The following is a 20,087-nucleotide window of genomic DNA, read 5'->3' as shown; positions in this document are numbered from 1 at the left end:
GCGTTTTAGATGCTGTCGAAACATTTTAGAGGCTTTGAAAACTTTTTGGTTACTTGTAGTGCTTTTACAATACTTTTTCGACGCTTTTTCCATTAGTAATACGTGACATTGACCGCGCCAATTGCGATTTCAAAGGTTCTGCAGTGGTCATGTTCTGATTTGGGAAGAATGTGAAGAAAGATAACTCCGAAGAAAATATAGCTCCAACTATTGCATTTGGAATGTTACTGATTGGGGTGTAATCTCATTCTAGTAGTAAATCGTCACAGATATGCCACAGTAGTCATTCAATCAATTGTTGAGCGATTTACTTCTCAGTTTGGTGATATTTTGTTCTTATGGATGATAATATTCGACCTCACCCAACAGTAATTGTAAATTTAGGTTTAGAAGAGTTATTTATTACTCTTCTAGAGTGACCTCCTCGTTCGTCAAACTGTAATCCGATCGAGCAAGTCTGTAATGGATTCTAACGACAACTTGATCTGCGTGATCTTCAGTCAGGGACACTTGTAGAGCTTTCTGAGGTTTTAAAATAAGGATGACAAGGAAAAATAGATCCGTTTAAAATCTGCTTCCCCATAATTGGCATATAATGTACGTCGTAGCTATTTACACAACGATGCGTTATATATTTTAGTCAAAATCACTTTATAACCACTTTATCACTATAACTTGCTTTTTTTCATAAAATTTCTGACAGAGAGCTATCAATAGACAATTCAATTGAAGACCCAGATACGACTCAATTATGTTTTAGAAAATATTAACAAAAACCACAGAATCATTAACAAACAGTTAATTCAATAGTGGTACGAAGCTCAGAAATATGTCACCCCGAACAGAAAGTCCCTTTGGCTTAAATTTATCACACAAAATCTTATGCCTAATATAAAGTGTCGAAAAAAGCGACATGGAAGTGTTTAAATGTCGAAAAAGCATCAAAAGCGATGAAAAACTATCAAAAACATCGAAAAATCGTCAAAAATTAACATTCTTACTGCATTCGATATTTTTTCTTCGCATTTTGGATGCTATCAAAGCTTCTTCGGCACTTTAAAAGCTTTTTCATTACTTTTGGTGCTTTTCCTATTCTTTTTCGTCTTTTTTTTTGTTAGCAGCGGCTGACATTGACTGCGCCAGTTATGATTTATGTTTAGAATGTTTATGAAAGTGTTCTGAAGATATGTGCTATCTAATCAACACCAGCACTGGACTGCAGTACAATGGCGTAATCGTTTGATAATGGATGAATCTAGATTTACCTTGTATCATCCATATAGTCATGTTTTGATTTGGAAAGAACCTGGAGAAAGATAACTCGAAGAAGTTGAATATGAGACATTTGAGTTGTGAATATCCACATTCATCATTCATACAATTGTTGGTCCATGTACTCGTTAGTTTGGCTACATTTTGTTCTTGTGGATGATAATGCTCGATCTCACGAGCAGCAATTGTGAATCTAGTTCCAGAAGAGTTGGATATTACTCGTGTGGAATATTTCTCTCATTCGCCATACCCTAATCCAATCGAATAAGTCTGGAATGAGCACTAAAGACAGCTTCATCTGAGTGATCCCCTGACAGACATCTCTAGGGCTTTCTGAGACTTAAAAAGAAGAGTGACAAGGGAAAATTTTTTTTATAAAATTTATAACAAACCGAATGGAAAACCGAACCAAAGTAGAAGTTGACTCTGTTCACCATTCAGCACGCACCAAGTGTATACCCTTTTCGACCGTGAAGGGAAATGAGATATATCGTACAAGACGAATGATATTTTATTGTAATGAGTACGAATTTTTGCTGCCAAAAAGAAAACATTTTCTGAACGGGTAAAAATGTTCTACGTAATTGTATGGATCTTTGTAGTATTTAACTAAGAGTTTGTTTTATATAGTGTATTTTTTCAAATGTTTAAAATAAAAATACACGATCAAAATATTTTTTTAGGTTCACTACAACAAGAAGAAGAAAGGACCGTACAAAGAAGCCATAAAGCAGGCCACCAGCGAAGCCCGCGAAACCGCCGAAAACAGAGTACGACAACCCCTAGCCGACTCGCCCTCACACAATATCATCCAAGTTGTCCCCCCGGCACTTGCCTCTCCCAGAGAAATCGATGTCGTGTCTTAACATTAGGAGATTTCAAAGACTTGTTTAAATAGTGCATATTTTTAATACGAGAAAATGAAAAGGTTATCAAGAAGGTCGCAATTTGTACATTTTTCTTGTGGACATTATAGTTCGTGAACAAAATTTGTTAATATAAATTAAATTCAACTAAATTATAACCAAACATTTACCATTTTGATGACTACCGTCGATTGGGAACGAATTCGACGAGATGTCGTCATATTTTAAGTAATTAAACTTTCTGTTAATGAATGAAGCACGAAAATAGCAGTCGGCTAGAAAAATGTTTAATATATTGAAAGCAGTGGGATTCGTGGCCTCAATGTGACGTTAGTACTTTGTTTAGGCTCATTTACAGTAGTATTTTGCGATTTACTTCTTTTGCTATTCAGTTGTGGTTGGCCAAACGGATTTTAGGTCAGCAGTTCTAGGTGGACCTTTTATAAACGTAATATCAGCAGTAAATGACAGTAATCAAGAGATTGTGAAGACGAATTGTTGTGTATGAATAAAAAAATCGACCTAGAAAAGAAGCAAACAGCATTATGTGTTCAAGTCGGGCGTTTTACAGAAAATAAATCGCCTTCTAGGAACCAACTCTGTACTCAGAGTACCGTTTGGTAAATTTCACTTTATGTCCTGACATGCGCAAAGAACAAGACCAAAAAAGCAGCAACAAAGATGGTAGCTCCACTACTTCTCGCTTTGCCACTGCTTATACAAAAATGACAACCTGAAAAATTCTAAACTGTAGATGCCGTGTTCACAAAATATCACAGAACAGCCACCAAACGTGATCCTAGAAGAAATTTTGAAACTTTTAAATCTCCCTCTTGTTCACAATGTACTTTTTAGCCACTGAACGTCACTTAGAATGGAGAGAATATCCGATAATTTTGTTGAATCTCCTCAAATTTGCAAAACTATCAAGTTATTGCTGATAAGCATTATGTACGAATGGCAGAGTACTGTTTAGTAAATTTCACTTTATATTTTGAGGCTCACGAAGAACGAGACCAAAAAGCAACAACAAGGATGGTAGCTGCTCCCACTACTTTATAATGATGTTGTATATTCTTATAACCTTTATGGGATTGTTCCATCAAGAGTTCCATATAGTGGAACTCTAGGGGTAGTTTACCCCCTGCAGGTGGTTAATTACTCGAACTCGCTAGATACTCATAATTCCTTTATTAGTTCTCGAAGTACAATAATAGAGAGTACCCAGTTGACCGATGACAACACTAACTTCGACAGTTCTCTTGATTCTTCATTTTTAATAATAATTCTACTCATTGTAATCCTACTCATAATAATTGTACACATTATTTAATAAGGTTTTGATTACATTGCAAATTTCACTACGAAACTTTCAAACGTGCGTCCTCGTTACACCGATATTTTCAATGTCATAAACAAACAATCGCGTTTCGCAATAATAGTGTAATTTTATTAAAAGGATTTTAAATTTTTAAACTGAATTAGGTTACTTAGATCTGATTCTTAATTAAATCCCGTTACAACTTCTCGCTTTGCCACTGCGCACACGAAAATGACATAACCTGAAACTGTAGATGCCGTGTTCATAAAATATTACAGATCGGCCACCACACGTGACCCTATATACCGAAATGGTTTCAATAAGAAAGCTCAGTCGTTCGATTTTACTTATAGTATTGGTCAATAACAATCAAAGTCGACTGTAATTTTAATGCATTTTTTTGGAACGTCAAAAATAATAAAATAATTTATTATTTTCGAATATTTAAAAAAAATGTTAATGGTGTAATTTTGTTCACGAATATATACAATGTGCACACAAACACATTCTTAATACACTTATTCCTATATCGTCCAGTACATAAGGGGATTTTAACATACAAAAGGTACTCTATTTGTGATTTTGTAATCGAATCTGAGCATCTTACTTCATACAAAATCTGCCCTCCATTATTTTCTATTTGATGGCGCACATTTGAGCTACACGACTCAACTTGGATCTGTTATATAGTACTTATCTATAAAAATGCACTACATAGGGCGATTAAAATGAATACGACTTATCTATTTGAGAGTTTACTGAACATTACTTCAAGTAGAGAGAGAATACAACAGTGTGTCGAACTGGGAGATCACTTAAAGTTGTTTTTGCCTCTGGGCATCACTTATGTATATGTGTGTCCTCAAAATTATAAGAAAAAACAACAATAATGGTTCTTCGAAGAATTCTGAATGATTATATATAATTTTTCATTTTTATTTAAAGTTAGACGAATGATAACTTGCTTCCAGTACTATCCTAACGATACAACTGTAGATTACATATTAAAATATTGTACGTTTTGTGTGAATCCCCCAGAGTCTCCATTGTTTGCACTAATATCACTAATTAAAACAGAACTAATTTCATTTTTGGGATAAGTTCTTTAAAAACGAGACAATTGAGTCTTTGTTACTTCTAAAAACTATTTTTACCGAATATATTTTTTATATCACAAAAATGATCATTGCAAATCATTTTTAGAATATTTAAAAAATTGTCCGTTCATGTAAACTTCAAGTTTATTCGTGGAGACTAATTGGCATGCCTAATTCAGTTTAATATACTATTAAAATAAAGTATTTTTGGTGTCTGGGACGTCATTTGTTTACTTTTGAATCACATGTTAGGACATCCAAACTATTAAATTTTTGTAACTGACAATACAACAGTTGTTCAATGTTCATTTTGGCTATTGTTTGGCTTTTTTATAATTCAAAATGATAAAACTACATAATATACTAAACAGTTAATAAGATTTCATTTAAAAAAATTCCCAGTTCACATTTTTCGACACCTTTGTGACAACTAGAGTTGTGCAAATTGTAGTTTGCGCATGATCCATGATTGGTTCCACGAACAAACTGTCAATATTAATATATTTGAATATAAACACTACTTTAGGTTAAGTTCTTGTCCAGTAAAAGGACAATAAAACTGTTTTTGATACCAAACTGCCATACGAATGCTTTTTTTTTGTTATTTTTTTAGACCTAGATCTGAAAATTACACGTAAGTTTGTATAGGTGGATTGTTTCCAAAAATTATAGATATTTTTATACTTCCTAAATGGGTTTAAGCTTTCGTTGCATACTATTCGAGTTTTTGTTTTGAGATTGGTTTACAATGCTTAAAATAATTATTTTAATGAATTTTTCGTGTAATTGCTTCAAGGACAGCCGTTGCTTAGTAAAACGTGGTTTTTTCGATTGTTCCATGAAGTATTCCCTAGAAAAGTTAGGCGATATGCCGAAATTGATCCGCTAGTTGAGGTCTTTCATTTGACATATACTTGAGTGATGACTACGTTTTTTTAATATAAGTATATTATAATTTTAATGTAATGTTTTTCAGCATCGAATTCTCTAAAGAAAAAGAATATCGGGAAATACTATGAACGGGGAGAAAGTATCAGATAAACTTGTTGAGCTTCCTCAAACCTATAAAAACAATCAAATTATTGTTCACAATCTACTTTTTAGTCACTGAATGTCCTTAATAAAGAAATACCTTTCAATAAACTTGTTCAACCTCCCCAAATTTACAAAAACTATGAGATTATTGTTCACAACCTACTTTTTAGCCATTAAACGTCCCTCAGAAGGTAGGGAGTATCCGATAAACTTGTTGAACCTCGTCAAACTTACAAAAACTATCAAATTATTGTTCAGAATCTACTTTTTAGCCACTTAACGTCACTCAAAAGGGATATAATATCAGACAAACTTGTTGTGATTCTTTTACTTGCAAAAACTATCAAATTATTATTCACAATCTACTTTTTAGCCACTTAAGGTCACTAAGAAAGATATACTATATCCAATAAACTCGTTCAACCTCCTCAAATATACAAAATCTATGAAATTATTGTTCACAACCTACTTTTTAGCCATTAAACGTCCCTCAGAAGGTAGGGAGTATCCGATAAACTTGTTGAACCTCGTCAAACTTACAAAAACTATCAAATTATTGTTCAGAATCTACTTTTTAGCCACTTAACGTCACTCAAAAGGGATATAATATCAGACAAACTTGTTGTGATTCTTTTACTTGCAAAAACTATCAAATTATTATTCACAATCTACTTTTTAGCCACTTAAGGTCACTAAGAAAGATATACTATATCCAATAAACTCGTTCAACCTCCTCAAATATACAAAATCTATGAAATTATTGTTCACAACCTACTTTTTAGCCATTAAACGTCCCTCAGAAGGTAGGGAGTATCCGATAAACTTGTTGAACCTCGTCAAACTTACAAAAACTATCAAATTATTGTTCAGAATCTACTTTTTAGCCACTTAACGTCACTCAAAAGGGATATAATATCAGACAAACTTGTTGTGATTCTTTTACTTGCAAAAACTATCAAATTATTATTCACAATCTACTTTTTAGCCACTTAAGGTCACTAAGAAAGATATACTATATCCAATAAACTCGTTCAACCTCCTCAAATATACAAAATCTATGAAATTATTGTTCACAACCTACTTTTTAGCCATTAAACGTCCCTCAGAAGGTAGGGAGTATCCGATAAACTTGTTGAACCTCGTCAAACTTACAAAAACTATCAAATTATTGTTCAGAATCTACTTTTTAGCCACTTAACGTCACTCAAAAGGGATATAATATCAGACAAACTTGTTGTGATTCTTTTACTTGCAAAAACTATCAAATTATTATTCACAATCTACTTTTTAGCCACTTAAGGTCACTAAGAAAGATATACTATATCCAATAAACTCGTTCAACCTCCTCAAATATACAAAATCTATGAAATTATTGTTCACAACCTACTTTTTAGCCATTAAGCGTCCTTCAGAGGGGAGAAAATATTCAATAAATGTGTTAAACATTGTCAAACTTACAGAAACTATCAAATTAATATTCACAATCTACTTTTTAGCCACACAACGTCACTCAATAAGCGATACTATCTGATAAACTTATAAAACCTCGTCAAATTTACCAAAACTATCAAATTATTGTTCGCGATCTACTTTTTAGTCACTCATAAGGCAGAGAATATTCGATAAACTTGTTGAACTTGCTCAAACTTACAAAAACTATCAAATTATTGGTCAAAATCTATTTTTTAGCCACTCAACGTCACTCACTTTCTAAATGTCACCCTACTATCACCATAACGTCTGGATCATAACCTTAACGTCCATTCTCGAATATTCTTGAATTTTCTTTTTGTTACTTTCGAAGTTTTTGGTTTATTCTATGTGTTTGTTTTGACAATTTCCACAGTTAATATTCCATAATCTTCATATTCGCTACACCGTCAAATATGTAGTGTGTATACAAAGTATCATCGTAACTTAATATTTAATCGTAATATTTTAATATTTGTAGCTTTCTGTACTTTTTTACCTCTCCTACATATTTTAATGTGTTTATCTTCTATGTTCTTTTTCTTGTTATTTTGGTTTGTTGTCGTCCTTTTGAACACGAATAAAATACTAAAAGTTGAGCATATAAAATCCAGGAATTTTTACAAAAAAAAATCACTTACAAATTAAAATTTTCGCCATTTTCATTCCCCAATGTCCGTTACCAAATGCGATGTTGCCACAACAATATAGAATTTTGTACAAAACCTAACCTAACATAAATTAACTTCATCAAACAGATCCCATAGCCATAAAATACAAATAGACTGATAGCTGCACTACATGCCCGTTCCCCCTGTGCGATAGAGAAAACTGAACTGAACTGAACGGGCTGGTATTGTAACGATCAGTGTACTTGTATTCTATGTCTATGACAGAATCTAACCTAACAAAACCTAATCTCCAAATCAAGCTCACTAGCCACCCAAACAAAGTGCTTTAAGGAACAATGTTGAATTTATAGCTTATTTCTAAGCTGTCCTAACTTAATCAGCAGTTAAATCTGCATGGCTTTCAGCGTTGGTGTTCTGGGTGTTCTTTCAATATTTACATATTCAATATTTCAGAAGGCGTTCAAATCATGATATCATTATTTCTATCTCTCATATTATCGCGTTTTCTAACCTATCTGCTAATATAAATAGTTTGTTTTCATCTATCTTCGTACGGATCGATCACTAAAAACTGTAAACGTAACCTCTTCATCGTTTTTTCCTTCATTCTCTTACTGTGTTCCCGCATAGAGTCCAATTTTTAAGTCTTACCCCCTCTTAACTATGTTCTAAACCATAACAAATTCTCATTTCAGTGATGCTATCAATAAAAATTGAGGATCGGTGCCATTTTGCAAGATAATTCGACATGGGCTTATTTGGCAAGTAATACTTCAATGAAAATCACTTATATCACTCAATATTCCCTAGATTGTTGTGCGGTTTCAAAATTGTAATACTTCAATGTTCTATGGCGACATTGTGGATAAAATATTGACTTCTTCTTCTTAAAGAGCCGTTATGATATCCATCTCCTATCGGAGGTTGGATATCATAACGGCTATGGTCACTTTGTTGGCTGCTGCTCTGAAAAGTTGTAGTGAACTACAGTTAAACCATTCTCTAAGGTTCTTCAGCCAGGAGATGCGTCTTCTTCCTATGCTTCTTTTTCCTTGGATACTTCCTTGCATAATAATTCTCAGCAGCTCATATTTTTCTATCCTTGATTATTATGAATATTGACTATCCTTAATTATTTAATAGTCTTCAGCTTTTATCGAAGACGCTCGAATAGGTTCTTTTGTTTTTACGTTTTCCATATTTTGATAGAATTTATTTGTTTATTTATTGACATCTGTCAAAAATATTTCGTTATATAGCACTTGTCAGCCATTTTTAATGATTACCTCACTGAATACTCGGATCAAATACCCAACAAATGTATGCTCTGTATTTTCTTTTTCGATGTTTATGATCATTTGGGTCAATTCCAACGCTGTATCTGGACGCTACTATTAATCTTGTATCATTTCCACCTCGTTTAACTAATTATTTTAGGCATTGTCAGTGAATATCTAGTAAATAAGTTTATCTACTGTATAAACACCGGTCTAAAGTATTCTGATGATGTTGTTTGACAGCTGATTTTTCACTAATTCATATTTTTAATTTAAGTATCGTTTAGACAATTCAATTGATCATTTAGCTTTTTTTAATTAGATGTAAGTTGTATATATAGTAGTTTATGTTTTTTTTTAACGTTTTGAAAGTTGCCTAGATGATTTTTATATTACTTTATAACACATTTTATCCAAGTTTCCCACATCTGTGGAAATTTTATATCAGTGAGCAAAATATAGCTCTCTGATTGGTCAAAACTATGAAAAGTTTCAGATTTGTCACAAGATCAAGGGAATTTTTAGCTAATTCGTCAGGTTCATGTAGCTTTGTCGTATCTTGTAGCTCTAATCGTTATTTTTAAACAATAATTCTAACTATAAACTTCTTTTTTAACCTATTATGCTCATCTTACGACTATAATAGGGAGGATGGTCCACAGTGGGACAAAAATCATATTTCTTTAAATAGAACTCGGAAATTTCAAAAATTATATTTAATTCCTTAACTACGGTTTATATGCCTATTTAAACCAACAATACAATAGATTAAAACACAAATTGGGAACAAGCGTTCATTTTTTTTCATGAAAACTGTCTCACCGTGAGACAGTATACAGTACACAGTGAGACATGGGTATTTCAGTTTCCTTATCGAACATCTAGTCCCGAAAATTTTATACCAAATTTAAAAATGTTGCATTGTCGCTTGGTGGCGGGTGGAAATGGATCTGGAAGCACAAATACATCTGGCTTTCTTATAAAAGCGACATCTTCTACGTTAGGAAAGACAAAAGCATTGTCTATTTTTTTGCTTGTCCTCAAAAACGACACTTTGAACTCTTCATCCTGCTTTTTTCCTTCTGTAATTAAAAGAAAAATTTAAAAATATGCAATAATACGCGGTATTATAGCTATATTGTTACGTGTAACTTTTCCAACATAGTATATTCTACCAGGGAACCGTATGAGCACAAATTTTCCTTCTGTTATTGGAATATTTGAATCTTGATCCAGCATAAAATTTTTTTCATATATTTCCATGTCTGAGGAATCATCTTTATGTTCGACTTCCTCTTCACTTTGACTTGTATCACTTTCTTCTGAAATATTTCTGCTTTTCGATGGTACCTTCACGTTTTTTCCCTTTTTTTAACGATATTAATTCATTTATATAGGTTTTAGTTTTTTTTCTCATTGCCTTCTTTTGTTCTTTTTCTTCAATAAGTAATTTCTCAGAGGTATCTGTTAACACTGCGCTTTTTTTATTTCTTCTTGCCCTGGCAGTCTTCCATGGTCTTGCTTTAGGAACTCTCGTATAATTTCAGGGCTTAAAAACTTAATGCCTTCTTTTGGCGGAATTACTCGAGCAACTTCATTCACTTCAGCTTGTCGACTTGGTGTCTCAACATCATTATCTCCGCTAACAGAATTTATTACAGCAGCATTAACATGACTTTTACCTGGTGCATTAGATAGATCTGTGCTCTTATCGGTGTCTAACAGTCTGACAGTCACGCTGGAAGAAAATCAGCATCCCCAAATATATCAAGGTTAAATGGGTGAATCCTCTCAAATCCTTAACTATATTGCTGGGGGGTAAAAGCGTCCAAAAACGCAAGGCGAATCATCATCATCATCCAGCCCCACTTTCACATCCATTGTTGGATATAGGCCTCCTCCAAACGTCTCCAGTTCTCTCTATCTCTAGCTGCTGCAATCCAGTTTGTTTCTATTCTCCTTAGGTCGTCGGTCCATCGGGTGGGTGGTCTGCCTCGACTTCGCTTGTCGGCTCTTGGTCTCCACTCCAATAATCTCTTCGTCCATCTTCCGTCTTCCATTCTAGCAACATGTCCAGCCCACCTCCACTTTTGTTTATTGATTCGCAGTATAATATCGTCTACGCCAGTTCGTCGGCGTATCTCCTCATTTCTCACGTGATCTTTCAAGGTCAGGCCCAGCATTGATCTCTCCATTCGCCTTTGTGTTACCCTCAGTTTTTCGGTAGTAGCTTTCGTTAAAGTTAGGGTCTCTGCTCCGTAGGTCAAGACTGGTAAGATGCATTGGTTAAATGCCTTCCTTTTCAGGTGAATTGGAGTATTTCTTTTAAAAATGTCTCTCATCCTTCCATATGCCGCCCATCCCAACGTGATTCGTCTATTTAGCTCGCAGGTTTGGTTGTCTCTGCTTATTCTAATTTCATGACCCAAGTATGTGTATTTATCGATTAATTCTACCTTGTTGTTATTGATCTGTACCTCTTCGCTGGGAACCATATTGGTCATCATTTTGGTTTTCTCGAAATTTATCTCCAGCCCAGTTTCTTGTAGTATGTCATTCAGTTCTTGGAGCATGTCTTTGATCTCCCAGAAGCACGATATCGTCCGCAAAACGTAGATGGTTTAATCTTTCTCCATCGATGGATATTCCTTTCTGTTGCCATGTTAGTCTCTTAAATGCATACTCAAGAACGGTCATGAACAGCTTTGGTGACATGGTATCACCTTGCCTGACTCCCCTTTTTATCTTTATTTTATTAGTTGCTGAATGTAGACTTATGGTTGTTGTGGCATTTTCATATATATTTTTAACTATATTACAATATCTGTGGTCGACTCTGCAATCTTGTAGTGCTCTTAAGATGGACGGTAGTTCCACTGTATCAAACGCCTTTTTAGTCTACAAATATCAATGCCAAGGGACGGTTATATTCGTTAGTTTTTTCTATCAGGGCTTTTAGGCACTGCAGGTGATCGTTTGTGCCGTAATTAGGGCGGAAACCGGCTTGTTCCCGAGGTTGGTAAAAATCCAGCTTTGTCTCAAATCTGTTCGTTATTATTCGGGTGTATAATTTATAAAGATGGTTAAGGAGACTGATTGGTCTGTATCTTTCCAGGTCTGCTATTTCTCCCTTCTTGTGTAAGAGTACAGTTATTGAAATAACTGCAAGGCGAATACACTCGGCTATATTGTAAATTTTTAAAGGAATACCCGGATTGTTTAGCATCCACTTGTCACATTATCTGTTATAATATGATTTAAACGGACCAAAAACTGTTAGATCAAGGGGCTGCATTTTATTGCTGCAATGTGGAGGCAAAGTTAATATAAAAACTCAAGCCTCTCTAGCCCTGTTAACTATTTTTGCAGATATGTGACACTCTGCATTATTATAAATTAATAGAGAAGAATTATTTATTGAACTATTTGTTTGTCTGCCAACCCTAATGTATCGGAAGGAGCACCTTGTAACATAAGCGGCTTGAAAAATTTCCTAGGAAATGCTAGGACTGGTGCCAGGGAAGTTCCAGCAGCAGAAACAATGGCACACATTGCAGCCATAATTATGGAGATTTCCCCTTCAGTCAAGCGTTTTTTAGCAACATATCTTTGCAACGTTTGAAATTTTACAGCACATAATTCGGAGACTCTTCGCAAGACATGTTCTCATTTATAACTAAATTTACCGCCCTACTCATTGATTCTTTTGAAAAGGTAGCAATTTTTCTTGGTTTCTGTTTTCTTACCACCTGAAATGAATACCGAATTATAGTAACGTTCATAATTAATTATCTTCATTATCAAAAAAAAATCTTCATTATTAATTTTGCTTTATTTATAAAAATTATTACCAACATTTAAGATACCAACTACAAACTGATTACAGACTGAGACAGTCTCACTGTGTACCCAATGTGGTGTCCCACTGTGTACTATTTTACTCGATATAAATTAACCCAAGGCGTTATTCTAAGAAGTGATTTTCTATGGTTGAAATTTTGTGAGGTTAGCGCCAACAACAATAATAATAATATTTCGAAGTGAAATTATCGAATTAAACTACCTGCTGTTAATTACTACTTCAATAATACCTTCTAAAAAGCAACTACTAAAATAGTTTTTTGGATATTCTTTTACAAAACTCGGGAAAATGCGAATTCACTACAGCGGCATGTGGCACTAAACGAATCGCATCCACAAATAAAATATCAGCCTAATTGAGCGCCAAATTTGAAAGTGAGAAGCAATGTCTTACTGTGTACCGCGTCTCACTGTGGACTACCCTCCCCTAGTATTTAGTGACATCCAAGACTTTGTGTATATAAAAATAAAGTACAAACGATACACATTAAAATAATTCTGGACTATTCTATTTCAGACGATCTACGACATGATTATATTTTTCAAAGACACTAAAAGTCTTCTAGGCATCAAAAAGGGCGCTATAAACTTAATATTTTTGTTTATAATTTCACATATGTAGATTTTACTGTAGAATTACAATGTAAATATCCGGTTGTCGTAAAATAGGCTTTGTGATTGTACAGTATGTTGATGATAATTATTTTTATTTATATCGATATATACAGGGTGTTTTTCAACTTCCGTGATAACCATTGTAAACATTTAGCCGTGTGTATTTTGAGAGAACGATGAATTACTAATTATCTGGTACAAAAATGCCGGTCGATACGACCCCTGTTTATATTTCTGTCAGTTTCTAACCATTGAAAGTTTTACAGAACAGTTTTGCTATGTAGAATTTAATTGTATAAAATTTTTTTTTAATTTTCTGTATGTTTTACCATCTCGATATGAATTCAGTCTGTTAGTTTCTTTTCTCGATTTTTTTGTTCGGTTTGTTGTGTATTCCATCATGTTCTCAGCTGTTCTTTTAGTTAAAAATCTCGTACATTTCATAACTTTGTTTTAAATTATGTTTTGGTCTTCTTGTTTACTTTTCACTAAGCATTTAATTTCTACTACGACTAAAAAGTACTGGTTGCCTACATGTGGCGTTTCACGATATATGTAAGCAACCCGCAATTCACGTTTATTCACTATCATCACGGTTGATGTTTAATAAGCCATATTTAAACAATTTTATATTTAAGCTTTTCAGAAAAAGGTTATTGATTGACCCTAGAGTTCACACGTTTAATTTTCCTTTGATTATGATTTTCTTTTCAATGTTTCATTGTAGTTACTCCAAACATTATTACTGTTAGTTATTTTCAGTCGCGAAACTGTTCTACCTAAACGAAAAATCCCTTTATTGTTCGTTTAACCATAACTATAAGTTTGTAAAGCTAGGTTTACAAATCTTGTGATAATTTTTTTATTAAATAATTTGTAATATTCGTGCGTAGACTTTTTTCTACTGATCAGGTCTTAGCTATTTGTTATACAATAATATATCTGTGATTTTATTCATTTAGGTAAGATTAATTGTAAAATTAGAAAACAATAAATTTCTCTTCGTATATTTTTTAGTTTTATTTATTATTGCAGCAAAGTATGACAATTGAGTATAGCAACAAAAATGGATACTATTAGGTAGGTAGTCAGTTCTGCGCATTTTGACCTTTAACATACATAAATTTTGACGTCTAAACTTTGAACCAAAGCATTCAAGCGTATACCGGTATAAGCAATCCCCTGCTTACCGACCAACGGCTTCGGGAGGATGAGTCGGTAGGTAGTAGGACAATCTTTTGTCCTGGAGCTGAGAAATCGACTCCAAAGGCGGAAGAACCAATAAATTGGTCAACGGCAGAAGAATGCAAAGGAAAGGGGAAACCACTGCATTAAAGGTTCAATAGAATATCTCTAGTCATTCATCATAGCAAATACGCAAAAAAGTCAAATCGTTACTGATCATGGAATCCGGAAACCAAGATCCGACAGGGAAGGAAACGATCATGTAAAAGAGGAGGTCGATAGCAAACAAAATCCTCGTTTAGATAATAAAATTCCACGTCTAAGAATACGCAAATGTAGACCAATAAGACTTGCAACATGGAATGTAAGAAGCTTGTACCAGCCAGGAAAATTAGACAATTTAATACAAGAAATGACCAGAATGGAAATAAATATACATAAGTGACGTACAATGGCCAGACACCGGCAAACTTATAACCAAAAAACGGCATGATGTATTATGCTGGAAACAACGATCCGGTTCATCGCTAGGGAGTCGCAATCTTGTTAGAGACAGAAACTAATAAATCAGTTATAAGCTTCACTCCTTACTCAGAGAAAGTATAATGGTTTAGCTGAAGACAAACATACAACAAGTTCCAACTACCCGACAGAAGATTATACACTTGGAGATCTCCTGCAGACAACAAAGATCGCATAGTCAGAAATCAAGTAGACTATAATATATTAGTCAAAAATAGATACAAAAACTCAATTAAAGCAGTAAAAGCATACCCCGGAACAGATGTCAACTCAGACCACAACCGCTGATAGCTAGAATGCTCGTGAAACTCAAAAAGATTTTAATACCTAAAAACAAACAAACGTTTGATTATACAAAATTAAGAAAAAGAGAAATACATCAAAAAGTGATCCAACAAGTCAACTCAAATCTAACAGAAGTAGGAGAAGAAATATTAACATCAGAATATGTCAATGAAAAGTGGAGCATTATTCAGAAGGAATTACTAAAGGCTGCAGAAGAAAATTTAAAGCCTGAAAAGACAAATAAAAAACAGAAGAGGATGACTTCAGAAATTCTAGAATTAATGGAAGAGAGGAGAAAAGCCAAAGGGAGAAATGAGCCAAAATATCAAAAACTACAAAGTAGAGATAAAAAAGGCCAAGGAAAAGTAGTTAACAGATCAATGCATAGAAGTAGAAGAGTATGACAGAAAATACGACAGTTTTAATATGCATAAAAAATAAAAGAAGTAACAAATACCAAAAAGCGAGCACACTATGGGATACTCAAATATGATAATGGTAAACTCATTGCAAATATCAAAGATAAACTAAGAGTTTGGCAATAATACATAATGAAACTATTCGACGATGATAGAAGATACAAGAAGAACCACAGGAACAAACAGGACCGAAAATAATAATGTGCGAATTAGAACAGGCAATTAGAAATGCAAAGACCGCAAAATCAGTAGGTCCATATCAGATACCCACTGAGCTAATTAAATGCATTGACGAAGAAACACTGCATATACTTTTTAATCTGTTCAACAAAGTACATATATACAACAGGAGTAATACCCGAAGATTGGTTGCTGTCTACGTATGTAACATTACCTAAGTCAGTACATGCGACAGAATGCTCCCAGTACAGAACAATTTCCTTAATAAGCCACACGCTTAAGATATTTCTCAAAATAATACATGGAAGACTATACAAAAAAATAGAAGAAGATATAGATGACACCCAGTTTGCATTCAGAGGAGGACTAGGAGCGAGAGAGGCTCTGTTCGCTTTTAACGTTCTCGCACAAAGACGACTAGATATGAACCATTCTCTATGGATCTCTATGTCGGCTTTATAGATTATCAAAAGGCTTTTGGTAAAGTACGACATCAGAAACTCATAAAACTGTTAAAAGAAAAGAATGTGAATAGTCGAGATATACGGGTTATTGTCAATCTGTACTGGAATCAAAAAGCAAAGGTTAGAATCGAAAATAGAAGAAGAAGAAGAAGAAGTTTATTGATTCAAAAATAGGGAAAGCCCTAATACATACAAAATTAATCAATTTATAACATTCATATATGATAAAAATAACAATTACACTTAAAATATAGTATCTACACTTATTAAAAAATATAAAACAATAATATATATCATAAAACATGACAACAAAACAACTACCTAACTATTGGTGCTTTTAATATGGTCCATTAATTTGCTTTTAAACATTTGTATAGATGAACAACTTTTAACTGTTTGAGGAAGCTTATTAAAAAGATCAAAACCCTTAAACAACAAAGAGTTTCTTGAAGCCGTCCTTTTTGTTTTCACAATGTGTAAATTGCACTTACCTCGAGTAGGGTAATTGTGAATATCACAATTCCGTGTAATAAACTCACAAAAGTAAGCAGGGGCCAAATTATTTAGAATTTTATAAATGAACGACATTGTAAGGTAAAAGACCCTTTGTTGAACTAAAACCCACTGCAGCATGCTAAGTATTGTTGCTATAGGTGTATATCTGTTTCCACCAATAATGATTCTCATTCCACGATTTTATAATTTTTGCAACTGGGCCGATTGATTTAAATTGAAGAGAAAAATAACTGACGAGCAAAAATCGAAGTGAGGTTGAATAATTGCATTAAAAACTGTAATTTTAGTTGCAGTTGACAAATTTTTAGATATTCTTGAAAAAAAGTATAATTTTTTAGAAATCTTTTTTAATAGGTAATTAAAATGGTCATTAAAAGACAATAAATTATCCAATTGAAAACCAAGGTACTTAATTGTTGTAATGATTTCTATTTTGTCATTGTCAATTTGAAGATTAATAGTATTAATATCAATATTTGAGTATTTGTATTTAGTTGTTATTATCATAGCCTTTGTCTTTAGCACATTTAACTTTAGTTTGTTGATCTTTAAATATTTATTAACAGACTGCAATGCTGAGTTCATTTTAGATACAGCATTTTCTAAGTTTGAATCAAAACATGCAAGTAGGGTGTCATCTGCATACAAATTAAAGAAATCACATTTAACAAACAAGTTTATATCGAATTTTATAACAGTATAAACAAAAGGGGTCCTAAGACACTACCTTGAGGTACCCCAATATTAACACTAATTGCAGAAGAAGTAATATCATCAACCCTCACTTGTTGCTTTCTATTCAATAAGTAATCTTTAAACCATTCAAGAACATTTCCTCCAATACCATAGCCTTCTAATTTAGTGAGAAGTATATTACGATCAATAGTTTCAAACGCTCTTTTTAAATCAAGGAATACTACTACTACATAATTATTATTGTCCAATTCAGACCTGAATTTACAAAGTGAAAGTTGCAGTGCAGTTTCACATGAATACTTTTTACGAAAACCTGACTGAGTGTTCATTAAGATTTCATTTTTATCAATGTGATCCATGACTTGATCATATACTACCAATTCTAATAATTTCTCAATGGGCGGAAGTATATTTATAGGTCTAAATTCATCCGCCTTAATAGTATTATTAACTTTTGGTATTGGAACAACTGTACTGACTTTTAATAAATCTGGAATTTTTGATGATCTAAGAGAAGTATTTATAAAATTTAAGATAACGTGACCACAAGTTACAAAAAGGTAAATATCGATACAGAAACTATAGAAATCAAAACAGGTGTTAGACAAGGTTGCGTACTGTCCCCATTGTCATTCAATCTGTACAGCGAAGCTATTTTTAAGGAAGCAATATCAGAGGAACAACAGGATATATCAATAAACGGAAAAATCTTGAATAACATAAGATTCGCAGACGACACCGCTGTTTTTGCAGACAGTGTAAAAGCACTGCAACGCTTAGTAAATAGATTACATCAAGTCAGTATAAAATATGGACTACAAATGAACGTTAAGAAAACCAAGTGCATGATTATTTCTGAGCAACAGTAGGAAGGCTAGATATCGAAGGAAAACAAGTAGAAAGAGTGAATAACGACAAATATCTGGGAACCTGGGTAAATTAAAATGATCAAGATAGAGAAATAAGGACACGCAATGAAATTACAAGAAAAGCATTTATGAAAATGAAAACAATGTTTGTTAATCGAGACCTTCCTGTGGAGCTGAGGATAAGAGCCTTAAGATGATACGTGTCATCGTCCAATATTTCTCTGTATATTTTCAATTCTCCTTCAGTTTGTCTTTTTTTCCAAATAAGATGCACACTCCATCTTCTTTGTTTTAAGCTTTTCTGCTCTTGCTCTTTAGGGCTCTTATGATTTTTCTAAAGCTCTTAATATTCTTCAGTTTTTTTCAACGCTTAATAAAGCTTTTTATCTTTGTGTTTTTGTTTGTCTTTTGACGTTTATAATATTTTTAACGCTTTTTCGACTTGTCGTAATGTTTAAAATGCATTTGAACGCTCATTAGCATCTTTCAAACACTTTTAAGGTTTTTTAACGCCAGTTTGACATGAATTAATACTTTTAATATTTTATCTACTGCTTATTCATCACTCTCTAACGTTTTTAATGCTTTTTCGGTATTATTTGTTGCTCATTCGATACAGTCTAATACTCATTCGGCGCTTTTGACGTTATTTTATACTACTTTGAGACACATGGTGTACGAGTTCGTTACAAAACTTTTCCGTCGACCGTACCTACTTTTCTTCGGAAATAAAGATCTTAGTTTAAATATTTATTTACTTAACGATAAACAACAATTTTTTCAGCTTTCATTGACTTTATTCAAAGTTTCCTTAGTGGTAGTTTTATTATAGTAAACATTAATATTCGAAATGGTGCAATTACTGAAATTAAAGGAAGATATTGATAAATGATTATCTGCTGTATAGCATTTTGACAAATTTATATTTAAGTCTTCTTGGACCTCTGTAAATTCTGTGATAGAAGAAGAAATTCTGGTGGAGTTAAATTAAACTCTTCGTCAATATTCATCCTTTGATTTTTCAAATACACAGAATTTTAAACAATAAAGTAAATAATGACATACAATGACACTAATGACAGATAGTACTAACAGCGGCTACTTCATTTTAAATTAATTTTTTAGTGGGAATATAAATAGGTATATGTTTGCTTGCTTACACCACAGGTCACTGCCAATCACAGAGCGTTTAATTAATTTATGCAAGCAATGTATGTTGTGTTGCCTATAATGAAATCGTTCATTAATAGAAAATCTTTCATTAATAGGGGTCATTAATCAATGATTTTGAGGGTGTTAAAATTGATCATAAATGGACGGTCGACGGAAAACGTTTTTTGATGCTCTCTCAGCACTTTTACAGATTTGAAACATTTTTTGTCATATATTAAAACTTTAAACATTTTTGTGATAATTCATTCATGCTTTGTGACACTTCTAACGTTATATTTTTCTACACTTTTTATCGATTTTTATATCTTTTATATCAAACCTATTTCAAGTTT

The 20,087-nt window shown here is 33.1% G+C and overlaps 1 protein-coding gene across 2 annotated transcripts in view; it reads left to right on the top strand.

The window, feature by feature from the left end:
• Positions 1 to 14,455, top strand: part of LOC140440360 (uncharacterized) — a 40,595-nt gene extending 26,140 nt beyond the window's left edge. For both annotated transcript variants that reach the window (XM_072530814.1, XM_072530812.1), the window contains exon 8: positions 1,956 to 14,455. In XM_072530814.1, coding sequence (XP_072386915.1) covers positions 1,956 to 2,138 — 183 coding nt within the window. In that variant the 3' untranslated portion in view covers positions 2,139 to 14,455. The remainder of the gene's footprint in view (positions 1 to 1,955) is intronic.
• Positions 14,456 to 20,087: the final 5,632 nt, after the last annotated feature.

The sequence above is a fragment of the Diabrotica undecimpunctata genome, chromosome 4 (assembly GCF_040954645.1).
Source record: "Diabrotica undecimpunctata isolate CICGRU chromosome 4, icDiaUnde3, whole genome shotgun sequence".
Classification (NCBI taxonomy): Eukaryota; Metazoa; Arthropoda; class Insecta; order Coleoptera; family Chrysomelidae; genus Diabrotica; species Diabrotica undecimpunctata.
Note: the sequence above shows the minus strand (reverse complement) of the source record. Positions and strands in the feature narration are given on the sequence as shown.